General features: G+C 42.3%; 1 protein-coding gene across 2 annotated transcripts in view; it reads left to right on the plus strand.

Moving 5' to 3' along the window:
- The first annotated feature begins 539 nt into the window (after positions 1-539).
- MAP3K21 (mitogen-activated protein kinase kinase kinase 21) overlaps positions 540-17,940 on the plus strand; it is a 53,607-nt gene continuing 36,206 nt past the window's right edge. The window contains exon 1 of one of the 2 annotated variants that reach the window (XM_075995468.1): positions 540-1,642. In XM_075995468.1, coding sequence (XP_075851583.1) covers positions 820-1,642 — 823 coding nt within the window. In that variant the 5' untranslated portion in view covers positions 540-819. The remainder of the gene's footprint in view (positions 1,643-17,940) is intronic. The other variant, XM_012738325.3, reaches the window with a different exon arrangement.

Genomic DNA, 17,940 nt, shown 5'->3' on the forward strand with positions numbered 1-17,940 from the left:
GGACCTGCTCTCACTGCTTTTTAGAGAGGAGTCCACTCCTTCAGCCTTAACCTTGGCTTAATTTAAACTTTCCCGAAAACTTAACAGTGGCTGACTGGTGGCTCCGCCTCCCGGGCCACGAGGGCACAGAGCACCTGCGGCGCCGGTTCGGGAGGGCGGGGGCGGGCCCAGGCTCCGGAGCGGACGCGGGGCCGGGCCGGCCCAGGCTCTGGGGGCGGGCTGGGGACGTGGACTAGACCTGGAGAGGCCTGGGCGGCCCGGCGCGCTCGGGGGAAGGGCGGGGAGGGCGCTGGAGGACGGGCCTAGGAACCTGGGCGGGCCTCGGCGCCTGGAGCCGGTCAGGAAGGGCGGAATGAACCTGCAGAGGGCGGGGCGGCTCGGTGCCGTTGGGGGAAGGTTGGAACGGGTCCGGGGGGACGGGTGCAGGCGACAGGCTCAGGAGGCGGGGCGGGCCCAGGGGGCGGGACGGACCTGCGGAGGCGGGGCGGGCCCGGCGCGGTGGCGGGGAGGTCGGGGCGGGCCCAGGCCGGGGCTGGGCGAGCGCGCGGCAGGCGGGCCGCAGGCCCCGGTGCACCACCATGGTGGGACGTCGCCCGCGGCTGCGGGGACCGCTGCTGCAGCAGAGGCGGCCAGGCGGGACCGGGGGCTGAGGCCAGGGCTTGCGGGTAGTGAGTCTCTGAACCCTGCGGGCTGCGAGCGCGGTGCCCCCCTCGCCTAGCCCGGGCGCAGACGGCCGCCCCGCCGGACGATGCGCGCCCCCGGCCGCCCCGGAGGCTGAGCCCGCAGCTCCGCACTGCGCCCTCGCCCTCCGCCGCCCGGATGGCTTTGCCCGGCGCCGAGGGCGCGGCCGACGCGCCAGTGTCCGCGGCCGGGGCGGCCCCCGCCGGCTCCGCGTCCTCGTCGTCCACCTCCTCCGGCGGCTCGGCCTCGGCCGCGGCGGGCGCGGGGCTGTGGGCCGCGCTCTACGACTACGAGGCGCGCGGCGAGGACGAGCTGAGCCTGCGGCGCGGCCAGCTGGTGGAGGTGCTGTCGCAGGACGCCGCCGTGTCGGGCGACGAGGGCTGGTGGGCCGGCCAGGTGCAGCGGCGCCTCGGCATCTTCCCCGCCAACTACGTGGCTCCCTGCCGCCCGGCTGCCCGCCCCGCGCCGCCGCCCGCGCCGCCGCCGCCGCGGCCCGGCTCGCCGGTGCACGTCGACTTCGAGCTGCTGGAGCTCAAGGAGCTCATCGGCGCCGGCGGCTTCGGACAGGTGTACCGCGCCACCTGGCAGGGCCAGGAGGTGGCGGTGAAGGCGGCGCGCCGGGACCCCGAGCAGGACGCGGCGGCGGCGGCCGAGAGCGTGCGGCGGGAGGCGAGGCTCTTCGCCATGCTGCGGCACCCCAACATCATCGAGCTGCGCGGCGTGTGCCTGCGGCAGCCGCACCTCTGCCTGGTGCTGGAGTTCGCCCGCGGCGGAGCGCTCAACCGCGCGCTGGCCGCCGCCAACGCCGCCCCCGACCCGCGCGCAACCGGCCCGCGCCGCGCGCGCCGCATCCCCCCGCACGTGCTGGTCAACTGGGCCGTGCAGATCGCGCGGGGCATGCTCTACCTGCACGAGGAGGCCTTCGTGCCCATCCTGCACCGGGACCTCAAGTCCAGCAACAGTAAGTGGGGCAGGTGTGGAGGCAGACCTCCTCCGTGGCAGAAAGTGGCGGGTCAGCCTTGGGGCACCGGCAGCACCTCGTGCCTAGGCCTTCCAGGGTGAGAGGTCCAGCTAATCCTTAGTGACTTGCTTGGGGCAGGTGACAGGCTTACCTTGACTTGTTGCCTTTGGGTGCTCTTTTTAAAAACGTGGAAGGGCCAGACTTACTTGTAGATTAAACATTTGCAAAACATCTGGATCTGCTGGAAGTCTCAGGGGCGGTTTGACCTCTCGGTGTCGTGGGTGGTTCATTTGAGTAGGATTTTGCAAACCTAGGCCTTCTGCAGATTATCAGGAGCCCATGGAGGTCCTCTCCCTCGGGGGCCTTCATCAAACTTCCCGACTGCACTTGGGAACTTCAACTTTGTAAGTGAGGTATTGAGCGTGCTATGCACTCGCTTTAAATATGACTTCGTGTCCCTTGACTTTTCCCAAATCATTCAGATGCCTCTGTACGTGAAATACGATTTTATTATTGGTTTAATGGCTTTTCTCCAGACAAGAAGCACCAGTGTGTGCTGTTACGCGCTTTTGGTTTAAGAACAAGTGCGTTGTCCTTGCACAAGTGCTTGAAATCCTGAAGACCTGGCCTGTGTCGTTTAATTTTGTTTATAAGTCAGGATGGATTTACCAGATTTCAATAAATTACCTAAATACAAGTCCCATTAAATTTCGCTGGATAAAAGAGCTAGTAGAATTGCTGTTTGAAGTTGGTTCCTTAACACTGAAGTTCGCTTCATATTCTTAGAATGAGATGAAATCTCATGAAAGATTAAAGGATGCATCCAGAACTGGCCTTGGCCTACTTCAGCTGGATGTCTTTCAACCTTGTAAAACCTGCTAGAACAGGAGCTAACTCAAATGGAAACATTGTCCTTCCCTGAGTGTAGAAAGAAGAGTGACAAGAAGAAATGATATATTTGTTGTATGTTTTTGTGGGCTTTTTTCCTATTCAGAATCCTTCAGTACTGAAATTTACTTGAAAATGATCAATGTTTCATTTTAATTATGGGAATTTTAAATAATTGGAGTGTTGTAGCTGTTCATAAAAATAAGCATTGAATACTTCTAGGTTTTATTTTATGATCCCCATACCGCCACCCCTAAGTGTCTCATAATTTAGATTGCAACTGCTTAAGTGAAAGGGGCAAAGTCCAACAGAATAGTTTATAAGTGGTAGTGCTGCTGGTACGTTCTTAGCACTCTGGCAGGCCTCATGAAGGACTCTAGAAGTTCTCGCTTTTGTGCTACAATTTTCAGTGCCCTTATGTTTGCAAATGCTTCAAACCTGATACAGTCTTCACTGCCAATTTGTGCACGTTTCTTAAAATATGCTCTTATTGAAAGAAATGTCTAGCCTACTGCCATAGAACAACTGACTTGTCCACGTGTCCTGTAAGCTCTCCCCAGTGGTGTCCTGAAAGCCTGTGTCTACTGGGAGTTTTCTGCAGAACCAGGTATTTTAAGGACAACAGCATCATTCCTCCCCACTACCTCTTGGCAGTTGCAGCATCTTTGTGATAACATAGAACCTGGGTTCTACAAACTTATTCTGTTGCAGGAAATCAAATCATCGACATAGGCAGACACTTGAGTTGTACTAGTCCTTAGGCTAAAATGTTAAAGGGCCTATAGCTCTTAACTTTTGCATTGTACTCAGTTTTGTTTAGTTGCAGTAATTCTAGTGGCTCTCACAGCAAGCACTAGGTATAGAGAATGTTTGCCAGTGTTTATAAAGGATAGGAGGAGATGTGAATCTATGCTCCAATTGCTGCAAACAGTAAACTTTTCAGTATAAAATATAAACTTTTAAAGGACTCCTAATATTATTAAATAGTAAAAAGAAATAATGTAACCTTGGAATAATAATTCTTGTTACAGTTTTCATTGACACCAGAAAAACTTGCACAGTGGAGTATAGACTACTGTATAAACAGTAGATATTATATAATTTGAAGGTGATTATATGCTGCTACTTAGTTTTCAAAGACTTTTCACCTTCACAATAAATTGCCAAACTTCCTGGAGTATTTTAATTTCTATAATTGTCAGGCAGGTTTCCTTTTGCTTTAAATTGCTGTACTCTTAAAAAGACTTAATTAGCTAGTCATTAGCCTAGCAAAATATTTGTTAAAATATGGTGATTATTATAGTTAATTAATTCCTATAAAATGAAAATTTTGACTAGAGCCTAAAATGTACAAACATAGTGCCTAGCACATGGCCTTATCCTGGCTACCTGATTTTATTTGTTCAGTGAATAAATGCAGATGCTTTGGAATTCTTTTATGATATATGAAGCTATAACTTCTTGTTCAGATTTTTGAGAATAGCAGATACTCTATTATAGTATGTTTTGTTTGACTTTATTGGTTATTTGCTAATGATGGTAGTGAGTTAATGATAATGTAAACATAGTTTTAAAAATCAATATTGAATTTTATTTTCACCCTGTAGTCTACTCATGTAACAAAGAGCCAGTAGAAGACTACGTGGAACCAAGTCAGTGGAAATTGTTTAAAACAAATGTTTAAGTTTGTCTGAATAATATATTACTTCTGAAACATTTTCTTTCATCTTTTCTGATGGGTCATCTTAAGTTTTATCATATCTTGTGAGAGAATGTCTATGTCAAAATAATAGCTGATATACTGGGATGATATAAATAACTTTGTCCCTTTTCTAACAGATAGCAACAGGTTGAAAGTAGAGCCCAATTAGCAATTTTTAAGCATCATTCATTTTGTAAATAAAATGCTAGCTTTTACTTTATGGATGCAAAATAAGTAGAAAACACTTTGCTTAAGTATAATGCAACAGTACAACTTTGGGTTACTGTGAAAATTGCCAGTTTTATATGCATTCAGAGAAGAGAGAAAAATTGCCCAGAGCTGGAACTCATTTATCCAATACCTGTTGAGTGTCCACCCTGTGCCAGTCACTTCTGGGCTTCGGAAACATGGTGGCAAACCAGAAGACAGTGACAACCTCCCTGCCATCCTAGAGTTTAGTCTAACAGGAAAGAAAGAGAGATGGCAATCATGCAATAGCAAAGGTATTAGTAAGTGCAGTGGAGTAAATAAAGCACGGTGAGGGGTAGAGAGTGAGAGAGTGGAGGATGGGGGTGCTGGTTCAGACATGGGTGGTTCAGGAAGCAGCTCTGAGGGAGGAATAGGAATGAGTCGAGCAAAGGTCTAGGCAAAGGAAAGATGAAATAGAAATGCACCTAAGCTTATTGGAGGAGAGAGGAGAGGGCCAGTGAGGCCGGAGCGGGGTGGGGAGTGGGGGGTGAAGGGGTCTTGGGGGATGTTGTGGGGGGGAGGGAGGGTTTGGCATACGTGGGCCTCAGTCCATGGGTCCATGTCGGGGTTCTCCTCTGAGTGTCGTCCCTCAGGGAGCCTTGGAGCATTTTGTGCAGAGGGGAGGCAGGATCTGATTTCTGTTTTTAAAGGATGACTCTGGCTTCCATGGAGAAGGGACTACAGTGATCATGAGTGAGTGCTGTTGAGGTTGTCCATGCAAGGTTGTCCATGGGAGAGAAGGTACTGGCTCCAGCCAGGGTGGTAACAATGGAAGAGGTTTGCAAGCAGTTTCCCATGGGGAAGTAAAGGTAAAATACTATAGTATAGGAATTGCTGAGGAAGGTTTGAATTGTTAGTTTAGTCTAAGGGTTTTATTTACCTGGACATAGTTCAGGATTGAAAGAAGATTGTGTAGCATCATTTATGGCTCCTGTTTTCTTTTTGTAATATTGCTTACTGTGTTCCACCTTTTCTTTTTCTGAAGAGGAAATAAACCTTCCATGGGAAACTGAGCCACAAATTATGGTAGCTGCTTACCTTTATACTTTTTATGTCAGTGATTAAGCATCGTTTATCCTAATTATTTTAGCCTTTTGGGAATAATTGTTATCTACATTACTTTTACAACTACAATTATATCTACAGTCTATAAATAGACACAGTTATGTTTATTATGAGATGCAATTTAGAGTTCTAAGACAAACTGCAAAAGAAATATAAATTTTTTTAGCTCATCTCATTAGTACATGTAAATAAAGGAACTATTTGAGAAAATTATAGCAAATGTAATCTCCAAATAAGATGTTTAAATAGCTCATCAGAGTGATTTTGGGGAGCTATTAATTATGCTATTATCAGTTAAAAGACATAAGTCCCCTTCTCTCTTTTGTTCTTTTACTCAAGACATGTAACTTCATGCTACAGCTGCTTCCTATTCCAGGGGGGCACAGAGAGATCGGTCCAGATATCCCAACGGTAATTGAGAACTAAATCTGCTTTTGAAACAAGGTTATCTAGAGGTTATGTTTTCATTAATATAAGAGTAGCAATCGCAAAAGAGTCACCACAACTTCCCCCACCATTTTCATTCTTGCATATTAAAAAAATAAATAGGCCACATCTTATTTTTTTATAGTTGTGAGGGGGGTAGTAGTAGCTATTTAGTTCTGGATTATGCAAACTCTATATATATGTATCAGTTTTGTAGTCATTATCAAGTATATCAGAGCAAGGTGAAGGAGAGAAAGGAGAGGGGACATTTGCTACACCCACTTCAGAAGGTCATTTGTAAGCCTTGCTTTCTCACTTAGCCTTTAGTGTTGAACTTTGCCAGAATAGCACAGTTAATGGAAAGAGCATTGGTTTTAAAGTCAGTCAGATCTGGATATGAGTAGTGGTGTCATCATTTACTAGCTGTGTGACCTTGGGCATGTTATATAACTACACTGAGCCTGAATTTCTTGGTTTCTGATACTGTACACCCAATTCCTTTCTTGGCTGATCGACAGAAGTCATTTAGGATCACCCGTTTAATTAACCCGTTTAATTAACCCGTTAAAGGCAGTTGAGTAAATTCTGGCATAGAAGCATTTGGCTTTTTCAGGGAGCAATGAGTTAGGTGTGGCTAGAACGAAAGGTGGAGAATGGGTTTTGTGGGAAGGAAGCAGGCATTTAGCATGCGGCTGGGTAGTGAGGGCCTTGGACGCCCTGCTAAAACATGGGTGCTATTTAATACGCAAAGGAGAGCCTTTGAAAGTTATTGAGGAGGAGATTAGTATGATCTGCTGCTAGAAGATAAACATCTACAAAGCAAAAAAATAAAAGCTCGGGATCATTTGCTTTATGAGTGTACTACCCTAGATTGGCAGAATGGCAGTAATAAAAGCCAAAATAATTTGCTTCTTGGTTTGCCATACACTGTTTAACATTTACTTTTGGAGCCTAGTTTTTGGAACCACGAATTGTTTAGTGAGTTCATTGAGATCACCTTCTCTCTCTGATTTCTAACTCCCTCTAGAATTAGAAAATATTGACTAGATTTACCATGTCAGGCTGATGGTTTTAACCCCAACTGTCAGTGACTGTCCCCAAACCCTCTGAGGTAGTTGAGGGGCTCCCAAAAGGTGAGTATACCTGGATGAAGGAATTTTAGTGGGCTGAAGAGTTCTTGGGGAAGCTGGGAGGACTATGGTAGTATTTATTTATTTTTTTTTGAGACAGAGTCTCACTTTGTTGCCCAGGCTAGAGCGAGTGCCGGGGCATCAGCCTAGCTCACAGCAACCTCAAACTCCTGGGCTCAAACGATCCTCCTGCCTCAGCCTCCCGAGTAGCTTGGACTACAGGCATGCACCACCATGCCCAGCTAATTTTTTCTATATATATTAGTTGGCCAATTAATTTCTTTCTATTTATAGTAGAGATGGGGGTCTCGGTCTTGCTCAGGCTGGTTTCAAACTCCTGACTTCGAGCAATCCGCCTGCCTCGGCCTCCCAGAGAGCTAGGATTACAGGCGTGAGCCACCGTGCCCGGCCTATGGTGGTTTTATTTTGGAGGCTGAGACTTAAATTTGAATAGTTGACTCTTAGTCAATGTGAATTTAGTTTTTAAAATTCATCCTCAAATATTGTTTCATCTTAAGGGCTTTCATCTGAATAATAATAGTAACAAGAGCAACAGGTAGCATTTATTTAGAGCTTACTAGGTGCTGGGCACTACTCAAAGTTTATCCTCATTATTCCTCATAGCAACCTTTTGAGGTAGGTATTATACCCATTTTACAGGTGAGGAAACTGAAGCCAAAGATTAATTGACGTGGTCAGAGTCATTCAGCTTGTCAGGGTTAGTGCTAAGAATTGAATCCAGGACCTCTGATCCTAGAACTTGAGCTTTTTTTATCCTCTTGTATATTACCTGGATTGACATTTCTCAAATATTTGTTTTCAGGACCTCAAAGAGCTTTCGTCTATGTGGGTTATACCAGTTGATATTTATCATATTAGAAATTTAAAATGATAAATGTTAAAAATATTTAATGATATCAAAATAGCAGGCCCCTTACATGTTAACATAGCATTTTTAATAGGAAAAAACCACCAATACTTTCCAAAACAAATTTAGTGAGGAGGGTGGTACTGCTTTATACTTTTGAAGCTCGCTTTAATACCAGATTTTAATAGAAGACAGATTGATGTTCATATCTGCTTGTGCATTCAATCTATTGCCATCTTATGGAACCTCAGGGGTCCCTGGGCCATACTTTGAGAACTGCTAGGCTAAATGATTATTTTTGTTGATGGAGAATGACACTTTGTCTAGCAGTAATTTCCACACTTAGTGTGGCATCAGAATCTCCCCAGGAGCTTTTAAAAAATAAAATACCCTATATCATTTTTGGATATTCTGATTCAGTGGACCTTAGTTGTAAATAAGCAATGAATTTCTTTTCTAATGTTTTAGTTTGAAAATCTTGAAATATACAGAATTGAAAGAATTTTAAGGGAACACATATACCTACCACCTAGATTATACCATTAACATTTTACTAATTTGACCTAATATACATCTAATGCTTATCCATCCATTAATTCATTTTAGCTGTTGATGCAGCTATATATATATGTATATATATATATATATATATATATATATATATGCAAGTATATATATTTAAAAGCTTCCAAATGATTCAGATGCAGAGCCAAATTTTAAAACTACAAAGGATCAGATTTGTAGATCCCTTCTTAGGGGTTATCTGGGTTGGTCCTAGAACTCTTCAGTGACCGCAGACTGTATCCAAATCAAGTTAATTGTCTGATGACAAATGTATGGTTGTTCATACAGTGTGCCCTATGAGAGTATGACTGACTTATACTGCCACATGACCTTGGGGAAATGAACATCTTAGAGCATTTGTCTTTCTGGCATTGAGGGACAAATAGTGTTATTGTGGTAATAGGTTTGAGCTGTGACTCTACTACTTGTGAGCCCTAGCTTTCTGAATATAGGGTGACATGAGGATTAAATGAGATCGTGTATGTTTAGGGTTAGCAAACTTTTCTAGATAGTAAATATTTTTAGCTTTGCATGCCATGTGGTCTCCACAACTATTCCCTTCTGCCATTGTAGCCAAAAACATACATGACAACATGTAAACAAATGAGTGTGGCAGTGTTCCAATAAAACTTTATTTACAAAAGAGGCATTGTGCCACATTTCGCCCATGGGCTGTAGTTTGCCAAATCCTGGTCTATGTCCAAATATTTAATAAATTCCCCAAAGTGGAAAAAAATAAAGGCATTTAATAAACTGTAAAATAATATCTAAATGTAAGCTGGTGGCTACATTCATTTTTATATTTTATTTAGAAATAGTTTAAGTGCTTTAAATATGTCCCCATTTTATGTGTGTGAACTCATGTTTTCTGTAACTCTTTATAACATAAGGACATTATCATTATTATTATTCATTCAGCAAAATGTACTATCCAATCACATATTTATTCATCTTGGTTGGGGGTAAGGGTCTTTTTAATTTGTCTAACTTAGTTGATCCCAGCCAGCCAGCAGTATGAGGAAACAGTCCTGAGCTTTGTTCTCTGTAGGAGTGCTGAGATCTGCGTGCTTTGGCAGGTCTGCTTGTAACTTGGGTTGATAAGTTGGGTCAAGGAGGAGGCATAAAGTATTACATTGCTATTGTAACTGTTTCACTACCGCAGTTCCTTATTAGTTTGTGCATTTTTTAAGCTATTGGGGAAGAAAAGCAAATCACATGCCATTTGGGGGCAAGTATCTTGATTGCAATATAGGATGATTGGATTATTATTTCTGAAGATTTATCTTAATGTGATTTTAAGTGATTTACTTGTTTCAGGTTTTCTGTAAATATTGCATTGTTATATCAAATATGTCACTTTCTAATATATGTTACTGTCTTCCTAATATATTAGTGTAGAATATTATGGAAGATCCCTGCCTTAGTTTGCTTTATTATATATCTTGACTGTTAAAATATTAAGGTGATAGAAATTTAGACCTAGAATGAAATATAAGAAGTTTTCTCAGTTAAAACTGTGTATTTTATGTCTGTATGCCCTATAAAAGCTGGCTTTTGTTTTGATATATGAGCAAGGCAAAGCTCTGTTTTAACTGACCATTTCTATATTTGATGTACAGAAGTCTGTCTTCTTGTGTTTAGTAAGCTAATTCATTCATTTATATGATACTTATTTTTTATTTTTTTATTAAGAGACAGAGTCTCGCTCTGTCACAGGCTGGAGTGCAGTGGTGTAACCATAGCTCATTGTAACCTTGAACTCCTGGGCTCAAGCAATCTTCCCAACTTCAGTCTCTTGAGTAGCTGGGACTACAGGTGTCCAGCTAGTTTTAAAAAGTTTTTTTTTTTTTAAATGAGGTCTTGTTATGTTGTCCAGGATAGTCTTGAACTCTGGCCTCAAACGATCCTTACACCTTGGCCTCCTGAAGAAGTGCTTGGAATAGAAACATGATTCCTATTTACTGATTGTATATTATGTGCCAGGAACTCTCTTAGTCTCTTGGTATTCAGTAGTGAACGAAGCAGACAAAACTTTCTCTCTTTATTATGGAAATCACATTCTAATGGGCAAGACAGACATTAAGCAAAATAAATAATAAAATATGTAGTATGTTGGATAATAGTAAATGCTTAGGATAAAAACTAAAGTTGCAAGGGAGGATGGAAATGTTGGGTGAGCAGTTGAAGTTTTAGATTGTATGTCTAAGGAAGTCTCTACAGAAAAGGTGGATTTTCAACACAATCTGATGAAGTGGGGAAGTGGGTTATCTCATAAAGAACATGCTTGTTAGAGGGAACAGAAATTGCCAGATTCCTGAAATGGGAGGTCAGTGTGCCTGGAGAAGAGTGAAGGTGGGTGGAACAGCAGGACATGCAGGAGAAGTGGGATGGCTCAATCCATGCAGGGTGTGGGGGTCGCCGTGCTGTCTTTGGCTTTTCCTGTGACACGGGAGGGAATTGAATAGAAGAGCTGATTTCTATGTTAACAGGATTACACTGCCAGCAGTTTTAAAACTAGATGAAGGGGAACCAAGTTGGAGATATGAATTTGGGAGTCACCACTATGAGAAAGTATTTAAAGCCCTGAGACTGGCTGAGCTTATCTAGGGAGTGAGTGTAGACAGAAAAGTCCAGACAGAGGTCCAAGGCCTGGGTCCTGGAGATCTCTAGTCCGTAGAGGTCAGGGAGATAATGAGGAACCAGGAACAGCTAGAAGAGAAGGAAAATGAAAAAAGGGTGACTCTCTGGAGGCCAGTGAAGAAATTGTTTCAGGGAAGAATGATCCACTGTATGAAATGCCACTTATAGATTGACATTCAAATAACCATTTGGCTGTAATTATTTTTACAAGTCTTTATTTCTTAATTGCCCAATATACTCATACTTTTTCGGGAGGGCAGAGGTGAGTTAATTTTCTGTTATTAGCAGCTGACTGAACATGAAAAAGCTTACAATAACTATCTTCTTTATACTTATTCTTCCTCTTAGAGTATTCATTATTCATTTACTCATTCAACAAACACTTGGGCATATAAAACTGCTGGTTGCTGTGCATTAGTAAAAGAAAAAAAAAAGATTAATTAGACACAAATTCTGTTCTCAAGCTGCTTGCAATCGAGTAAGAGAGATGAAATTGTAACAAGGAAGATAAGACATATTTGAGTTTAATGGGAGTAGTACAACCTGGGTATATTAGAAATTGCAGAGAACTCTAGCTGAGGTTATGAAGAAAGGCAATAGGAAGATGTTATTTATAGACCATCTAATATTGGAGCAGGAAGATTCCAAAGGCCAGCGGACTTGTAAAAGTGGCCTCGCAGTTCATGGCACGGTGGCCCAGAAGAAGAGTCCAGCGCTCATGCCCTGATTGAGTTTCAAGTGTGGATTTGACAGGAGGCGAAAGGGGAAGGCGTTCTGTAAGGAGGCCCAGGGAGGTGAGGAGACAGAAAGAGACAAGTGATAGTTTTTGGAAATGCCACGTGGAATTGTTAGACTATAGGGTTCATTTTGAAAAGTAGAAGAAGAGCTGGAAAGATCATTTAAAATGAGATCGAGAAGGGACTTCAAGACCAAGGTGAAAGTTAGGCTTTTACCCCATAGGCTGGTGAGTGAGTGGAGGTGAGGGGATGTGGTACCACTGGGGAAATGGATGGGAAGAAATGTGAGAAACATTCTGTGCTCTGCAGTAAATTTAGAAAGTTACCATGTATTTCATGTGAATCGTTGATTGTTTTCAGAGTTGAAATTCATAGAGTATTGTATCAATATCTTCCTTCACATTGTTGCTTTTCTCAACTTGTTTTCTTGCTTATGACCTTTTTTTGGCTAATGTGGTCCTAGTTAAAGATTAATTGAAACCCATTTCTCATTCAGCAGAATTTGGACACAGTGATCCCATCAATGTTGAGAAAATGGAGTACATTGTAATTGCTTTTTGGTAAAAAAAAATATACATTATATATTATAATTCTGAGAATACCAATGTGAAACTTCAAAGGAGCTGGAAAAAATCAAGTGCCTCATGGTTGAATAAGTAGGTTAAGTACAGGTTGTAAAGGCCAATTGTTAAAGAATGAGGCAGACCAGGGTCAAAAATCTTTCTTAAAGTCACTGGAAAGGGTGCTCAGTTGCTAGGTTACCAACAAGAATTTACCATTTCTGTGACCAAAAGAGCTGATTTACCTGGTTTGTATATTGAAATTTGTGGTGGCCAGCTTGTGCGCCGTAGCCCTTCCTGCTTGGACGACAGGAAGCGGAAGTCGGCTGCCAACCTTGTGTCCCTGGGCTGAAACCTGGCAGAGGTGCCCATGGTACCTGTCGTGAGATGGGGCTTTTTTCTGGTTTCGGTCACATTGCCCGAAAGATAAGGCATTTCAGGAATTCTACTGAACACCTCTGAAACACAATCCAGAACAATGGGCCTTTCAGGGCACCCGAAATGTTTGACATTCAGAGTGTTATTTTAACTTGTCTCCCAGGGTGGAGACACTTGGTTCCTATGGAAACCGTGGACCTGGGTAAGGGCCGGGGTTCTAAACTATCAATAGGAAGTCTGCTAATATCACATGCTGCCATCACGTTTATTTAGAAATGAAGTTAGGTTTAAAATATTTAAATATTTAGCTTTTAGCTTTCACTTTTAGTTGTTTTCATTTGTTTTCGGAGCAGCCTTTCTTTGGCCTTTGCATCTTTGGGCTGCCAGCCCTCACCTGCTCTCTGTGGCTTGGGCTGGGACGGAATTGTTCTGAGGCCTGTTATAATCAGCCCTTCCTCATGCCTTCCTATCTGGATGCTCATAAAAATGGAGAGACAATGTGTATAAAAGTGCTTTGGAACGAAGTTTTATAGAACCACAAGGCATTTTGATCATTAATTAGGGGTCTTGTTGGACATAGGAATAATTATTGTTTAAAAGCAAAATTAATAGTGTTACAAAGGGAAAAATAATGCAGCTGATGAAAAGCAAACTAATTTTTCTATATTTGGTTGTTTCAGCTTTCATTTCTGTGGCTTAAGTATAGAAGGGTTTAAAGGATTAGAAGGTCTAAATCCCTTTTTTAATAGGTATTTATTTTTCCTGATATTCCTGAGGCGTAAGGACTGGGAAATAAATATACCTTTGGCTGATGTAGAAGGAACACTCAGAAATTAGTCTCTAAAGCAGTGTGCAAAGTGAGATTTCTAGTGGTCTTGCCCCTTTGTTACAACGGATAGCTTTGTGGGTAGCCCAAAAGAGGGCTGGGGATGAACCCCAGCTCTATGGTTTAGCTTTTGATCTTGGATAATATTTTTAGGCTGTAAACTGGAGGTTATGTTCTCACCTCGTTGACTTGTGTGAGGATGAGGTGAAATATTACATGAGTAGAAACAACTCTGCCTAGCAAAGGATCAGTAAATGGTAGGCAGTGTTGTTATTATTAGAATTGGTGATGATTATCATTAACAAAAAATATTCCATGGAACACTGTGATGTGCAAGGTGCTGTGTTAGAGGATATGCAGGGTTCAGAGAAAGCCATGAATGTGGCTGCTGAGATTAAGTTGCTTGCATATAACTTTAGTTAAAGAAGTCTTAGCTAAAAAGATGACTGACAAAACAGTGTAATATATGGGTAATTAATGATAGGGAACACAAAATAGTTCACAGTTTTGTGGGATGCTCAGGAGTTTTTCCTAAGGAAGCAGGTCCTTGAAAATAGGTACAGTATAGGTGGACAGAAGAATGAAGGGTTATTCCAAATTGGAGTAGTCTCTCCCCCCCCCTCCCTCCTTATGTGGTATGGCATTGAGATTAAGAGTGGGAAAGGATGGTGGCATTTGGCCTGGCTCTTTATTGGGTGTGTCACCATGCACGTGTTATCTCTCTAATCTGATTCTTCATCTCTGTAGTGGATGTAGGAGTAGGACAGAGGATCCTTGCTCTTGAAATCTCAGTAACAAGATCATGTGGGGGAAGAATCATGACAGCACATTTAATTGACATTGATTACTTATCTAATAAGTCCGTACTCCAATAACCCTCCTTGTTTAAACCTAGTATTTCTTTCCACCAATTGCAATAGCTCTTATGACTGTCTAATATTGTAAACATTTGACAATATGATTCAAATAAAATTCAAATCTCTTGTGACATGTCAAGCCTTGTGAAAATGCAGGATTTCCTAAATAAGATTTTGAAGACTTGCTAAAATTACTTTTGAACCCATTGTTAAAGGGTGTGTGTGTGTGTCTGTGTGTGTGTCAAATTGTTACAGAGTGCTCACCACATCTCAGGTGCTGTTTGGAGCACTGCGCACACGTTCATTGACTCTTCACTACAGTCTTAGGATGCAGGTGTTGTCACAGTTCCCAGGACGGGCAAGGAAACAGAATCACAAAGGACCCAAACCAAGCAGTCTGGCCCTAGAGCGCTGGCAGTTCATCATTATGCTAACACCGACTCTACTTAGATGAGTTGATAATTGACCAATGGCAGGAAATCAAAAAGGAGGAGAATGGGCACCTCAGTAGAGACAGATTTCCAGAGGACAAAGAAAGCTTTTGTGAAAAATTGATAAAAGCTGTCAACTAAGCAGTGTAGATAGTGGTGAGACCATGGGCTCTGCAGTCAGATTGCTTGAGTTCACCATTCCTTAGCTGTTTGACCTTGGATAGATGACTCAACATCTCTGTGCCTCAGTTTTTTTACATATGAAGTGGAGGTGATAGTGTATCACCTATAGCATCGTGGTGTGGCTTATATGATTAAAATACCTATAAACTCATCTGACAAATAGAATATACTCAGTAAATGTTAATTATTACTAAAAGTAACATTTGGAAAAAATGGCCCTCTTTATGATTATGTTCTGAAAAGCAGACATGACAAATGTCATATGCCATTGTCTGATTTTGTTTGGATAATTTATTCTAAAAGAGCCTCACATACTTGTTTTGTTTTTTCCCTTCTAAGAAATAGCACATGGTTGCTAGCACAAGTATGTCAAAAATGTCATTTACTGTACAAAGATGAAATAAACTTATTTTCAGTTTATTTTTCAAGATAAAATCTGAGTAAGTCTCCCTTCCACACTGATGCACCCTATTTGTATTTGTATTGCTATTTAAGTGGATTTGCTTTGCCACTTGATTTTTTCAGTACTTATTCTCCTCTGATCATGAAGACCTATCTCTTGGAATTTTTGTGAGGATTGAATGAAATCATGCATGTAAAGTGAAAGGCACATAGTGAACACTTTCTAATTGTTAGTGACTCTTCCATGAATCTGTTATTATTTCCAAAAGATGGCAATGGCACGAGCAAAGTGCAGATATAAGATTATGCATGTTCCATTCAGGATTTATTTATTTCTTCTGTAGACATTAAGCACCTATTCTGAATCAGACTCGGCATAGTAGGTACAAGAATATGAAGGCAAATTGAACATGTTTCTCCCTGTCTACCCCCTCTGTCCCCAACTCTCTCATGGAGAGCTAGCATTCTAGAGAGGAGTCAGAGGTAAAAACAAATAATTACAGTACACTGTGCTTCCTAAATGCTGTAATTGAGACATGAACTTCATGTGAGTATAGAGCATGGAGTAATTTCTTTTGCTTAGGGGAATTTGGAAGGTTTCACTAAGAAGATGATATTTGAGCTGCATGGTAAGCTTGACTTAAGTAGAGGAAGCTCACCCCTAGAAGAATGAGTTGCAGTTTGAAATAGAGGTTGCTGTGCAAATACCCAGGCTCATGATTGTCCAGGTTTTAGGAGTATGGACGTTTGTCCCTTAGTTATGGGAAATTGTGAAGCTTTGTTTATTTTTGGTTGTTGTTTGTTTGTTTTCTTTTAAATGTAGGTTTATTGAGGTCTGATTTACACACAGTAAAATGTACCTTCTGAGAGGGTACAGTTTGATTAGAGCTGACAGGTGTATACAAACCTGTAACCACCACTACTACCATTAAGATACAGAATTTTCATCACCCCCCCAGTCCCTCTGGCAACCGCAGATCTGGTTTCTTAGCTCTCTAGTTCCATTACCAGCATGTCCCCTGGAATCAGAGATGTGCCCTTTCGTGTCTGGCTTCTTTCACTTTATCATAATGGTTTTGAGACTCATCCGTGTTCTTGCATAGGCTGGTAGTTTGTTCATGGAGGGTTTAAAAGATGAAAAAAAATGCCCTGACACTTTTAGGAAGAAGAGTCTGTTAGTGGGTGATCTATAAAATGGATTCAAGAGGGGAGGGTGGCAGCATCCAGCTGCATTAGAGCCCCATGGAAAATCCAGGGAACATTTCTGCACAGTTGTAGGCAGAGGGACATCTGCTAATGGGAGAGGGGAACCAAGGTGCTGGGCAGGGTAGGTGCAGGTGGGGCGTGATTAAAAGCACATTGATTGGAGCTGCAGAGTGACAGGAGAGCTCAGGGACACACGCTGGCACCAGCTCTGCATCTGGAACTTCTCATGTGTATTCTCTGTGTTGTCAGAAGGCTGGGGCTGGGGAAACCAGCAACGGGATGGGGTTTCTCTATAAAGTTTTTAATTTTTGCTATATTTCAAGCTTCATTAAAGCAGTTATACCTCCTGTATTGTCTTCATGAGTTAAAGTATCTATAAGCATTTTGCAAATTTAAGATAATGTTTGGTATTAATGCACTATGGTAATATATCATCTAATTGCAACATTCTGTAATATATTCAGTAGAAAAACTCTGCACTTAGGTCAGGAAGGGATTTCTTGGAATTAAACAATATATATTTTTTTCATGTCAGGAAAACATTCACAGACTTCTGATCCTCCCTGTGATAGCTCAGTAAATGTTTCTTGCCCCTAGAAATCATTTACTTTCTCAGAAAGAGAACTACTCATAAAAGAGCACTAAGTTAAATTCTGCATGTGGATTTTTAAAAAAATATTTGTAACTTCAGGCTGGGTGCGGTGGCTCACGCCTGTAATCCTAGCACTCTGGGAGGCTGAGGCGGGCGGATTGCTCGAGGTCAGAAGTTCGAAACCAGCCTGAGCAAGAGCGAGACCCCGTCTCTACTATAGATAGAAAGAAATTAATTGGCCAACTAATATATATAGAAAAAAATTAGCCGGGCATGGTGGCACATGCCTGTAGTCCCAGCTACTTGGGAGGCTGAGGCAGGAGGATCGCTTGAGCCCAGGGGTTTGAGGTTGCTGTGAGCTAGACTGACGCCACGGCACTCACTCTAGCCTGGGCAACAAAGCAAGACTCTGTCTCAAAAAAAAAAAAAAAAAAATTTGTAACTTCAGGCACAAATGACCTGCTAAAGGTAATGATATGCATCCAGTAATTGAGATAAAATGGTAAAATACAAGTTCATTCTCGTTGACTTTGCCAGCTACAGTGAAGATTGTGTTTTATGTGCCCTAGAAAAATTATAACTGAAAAAATTACA

This window comes from Microcebus murinus, chromosome 19 (genome assembly GCF_040939455.1).
Source record: "Microcebus murinus isolate Inina chromosome 19, M.murinus_Inina_mat1.0, whole genome shotgun sequence".
Lineage (NCBI taxonomy): Eukaryota > Metazoa > Chordata > Mammalia > Primates > Cheirogaleidae > Microcebus > Microcebus murinus.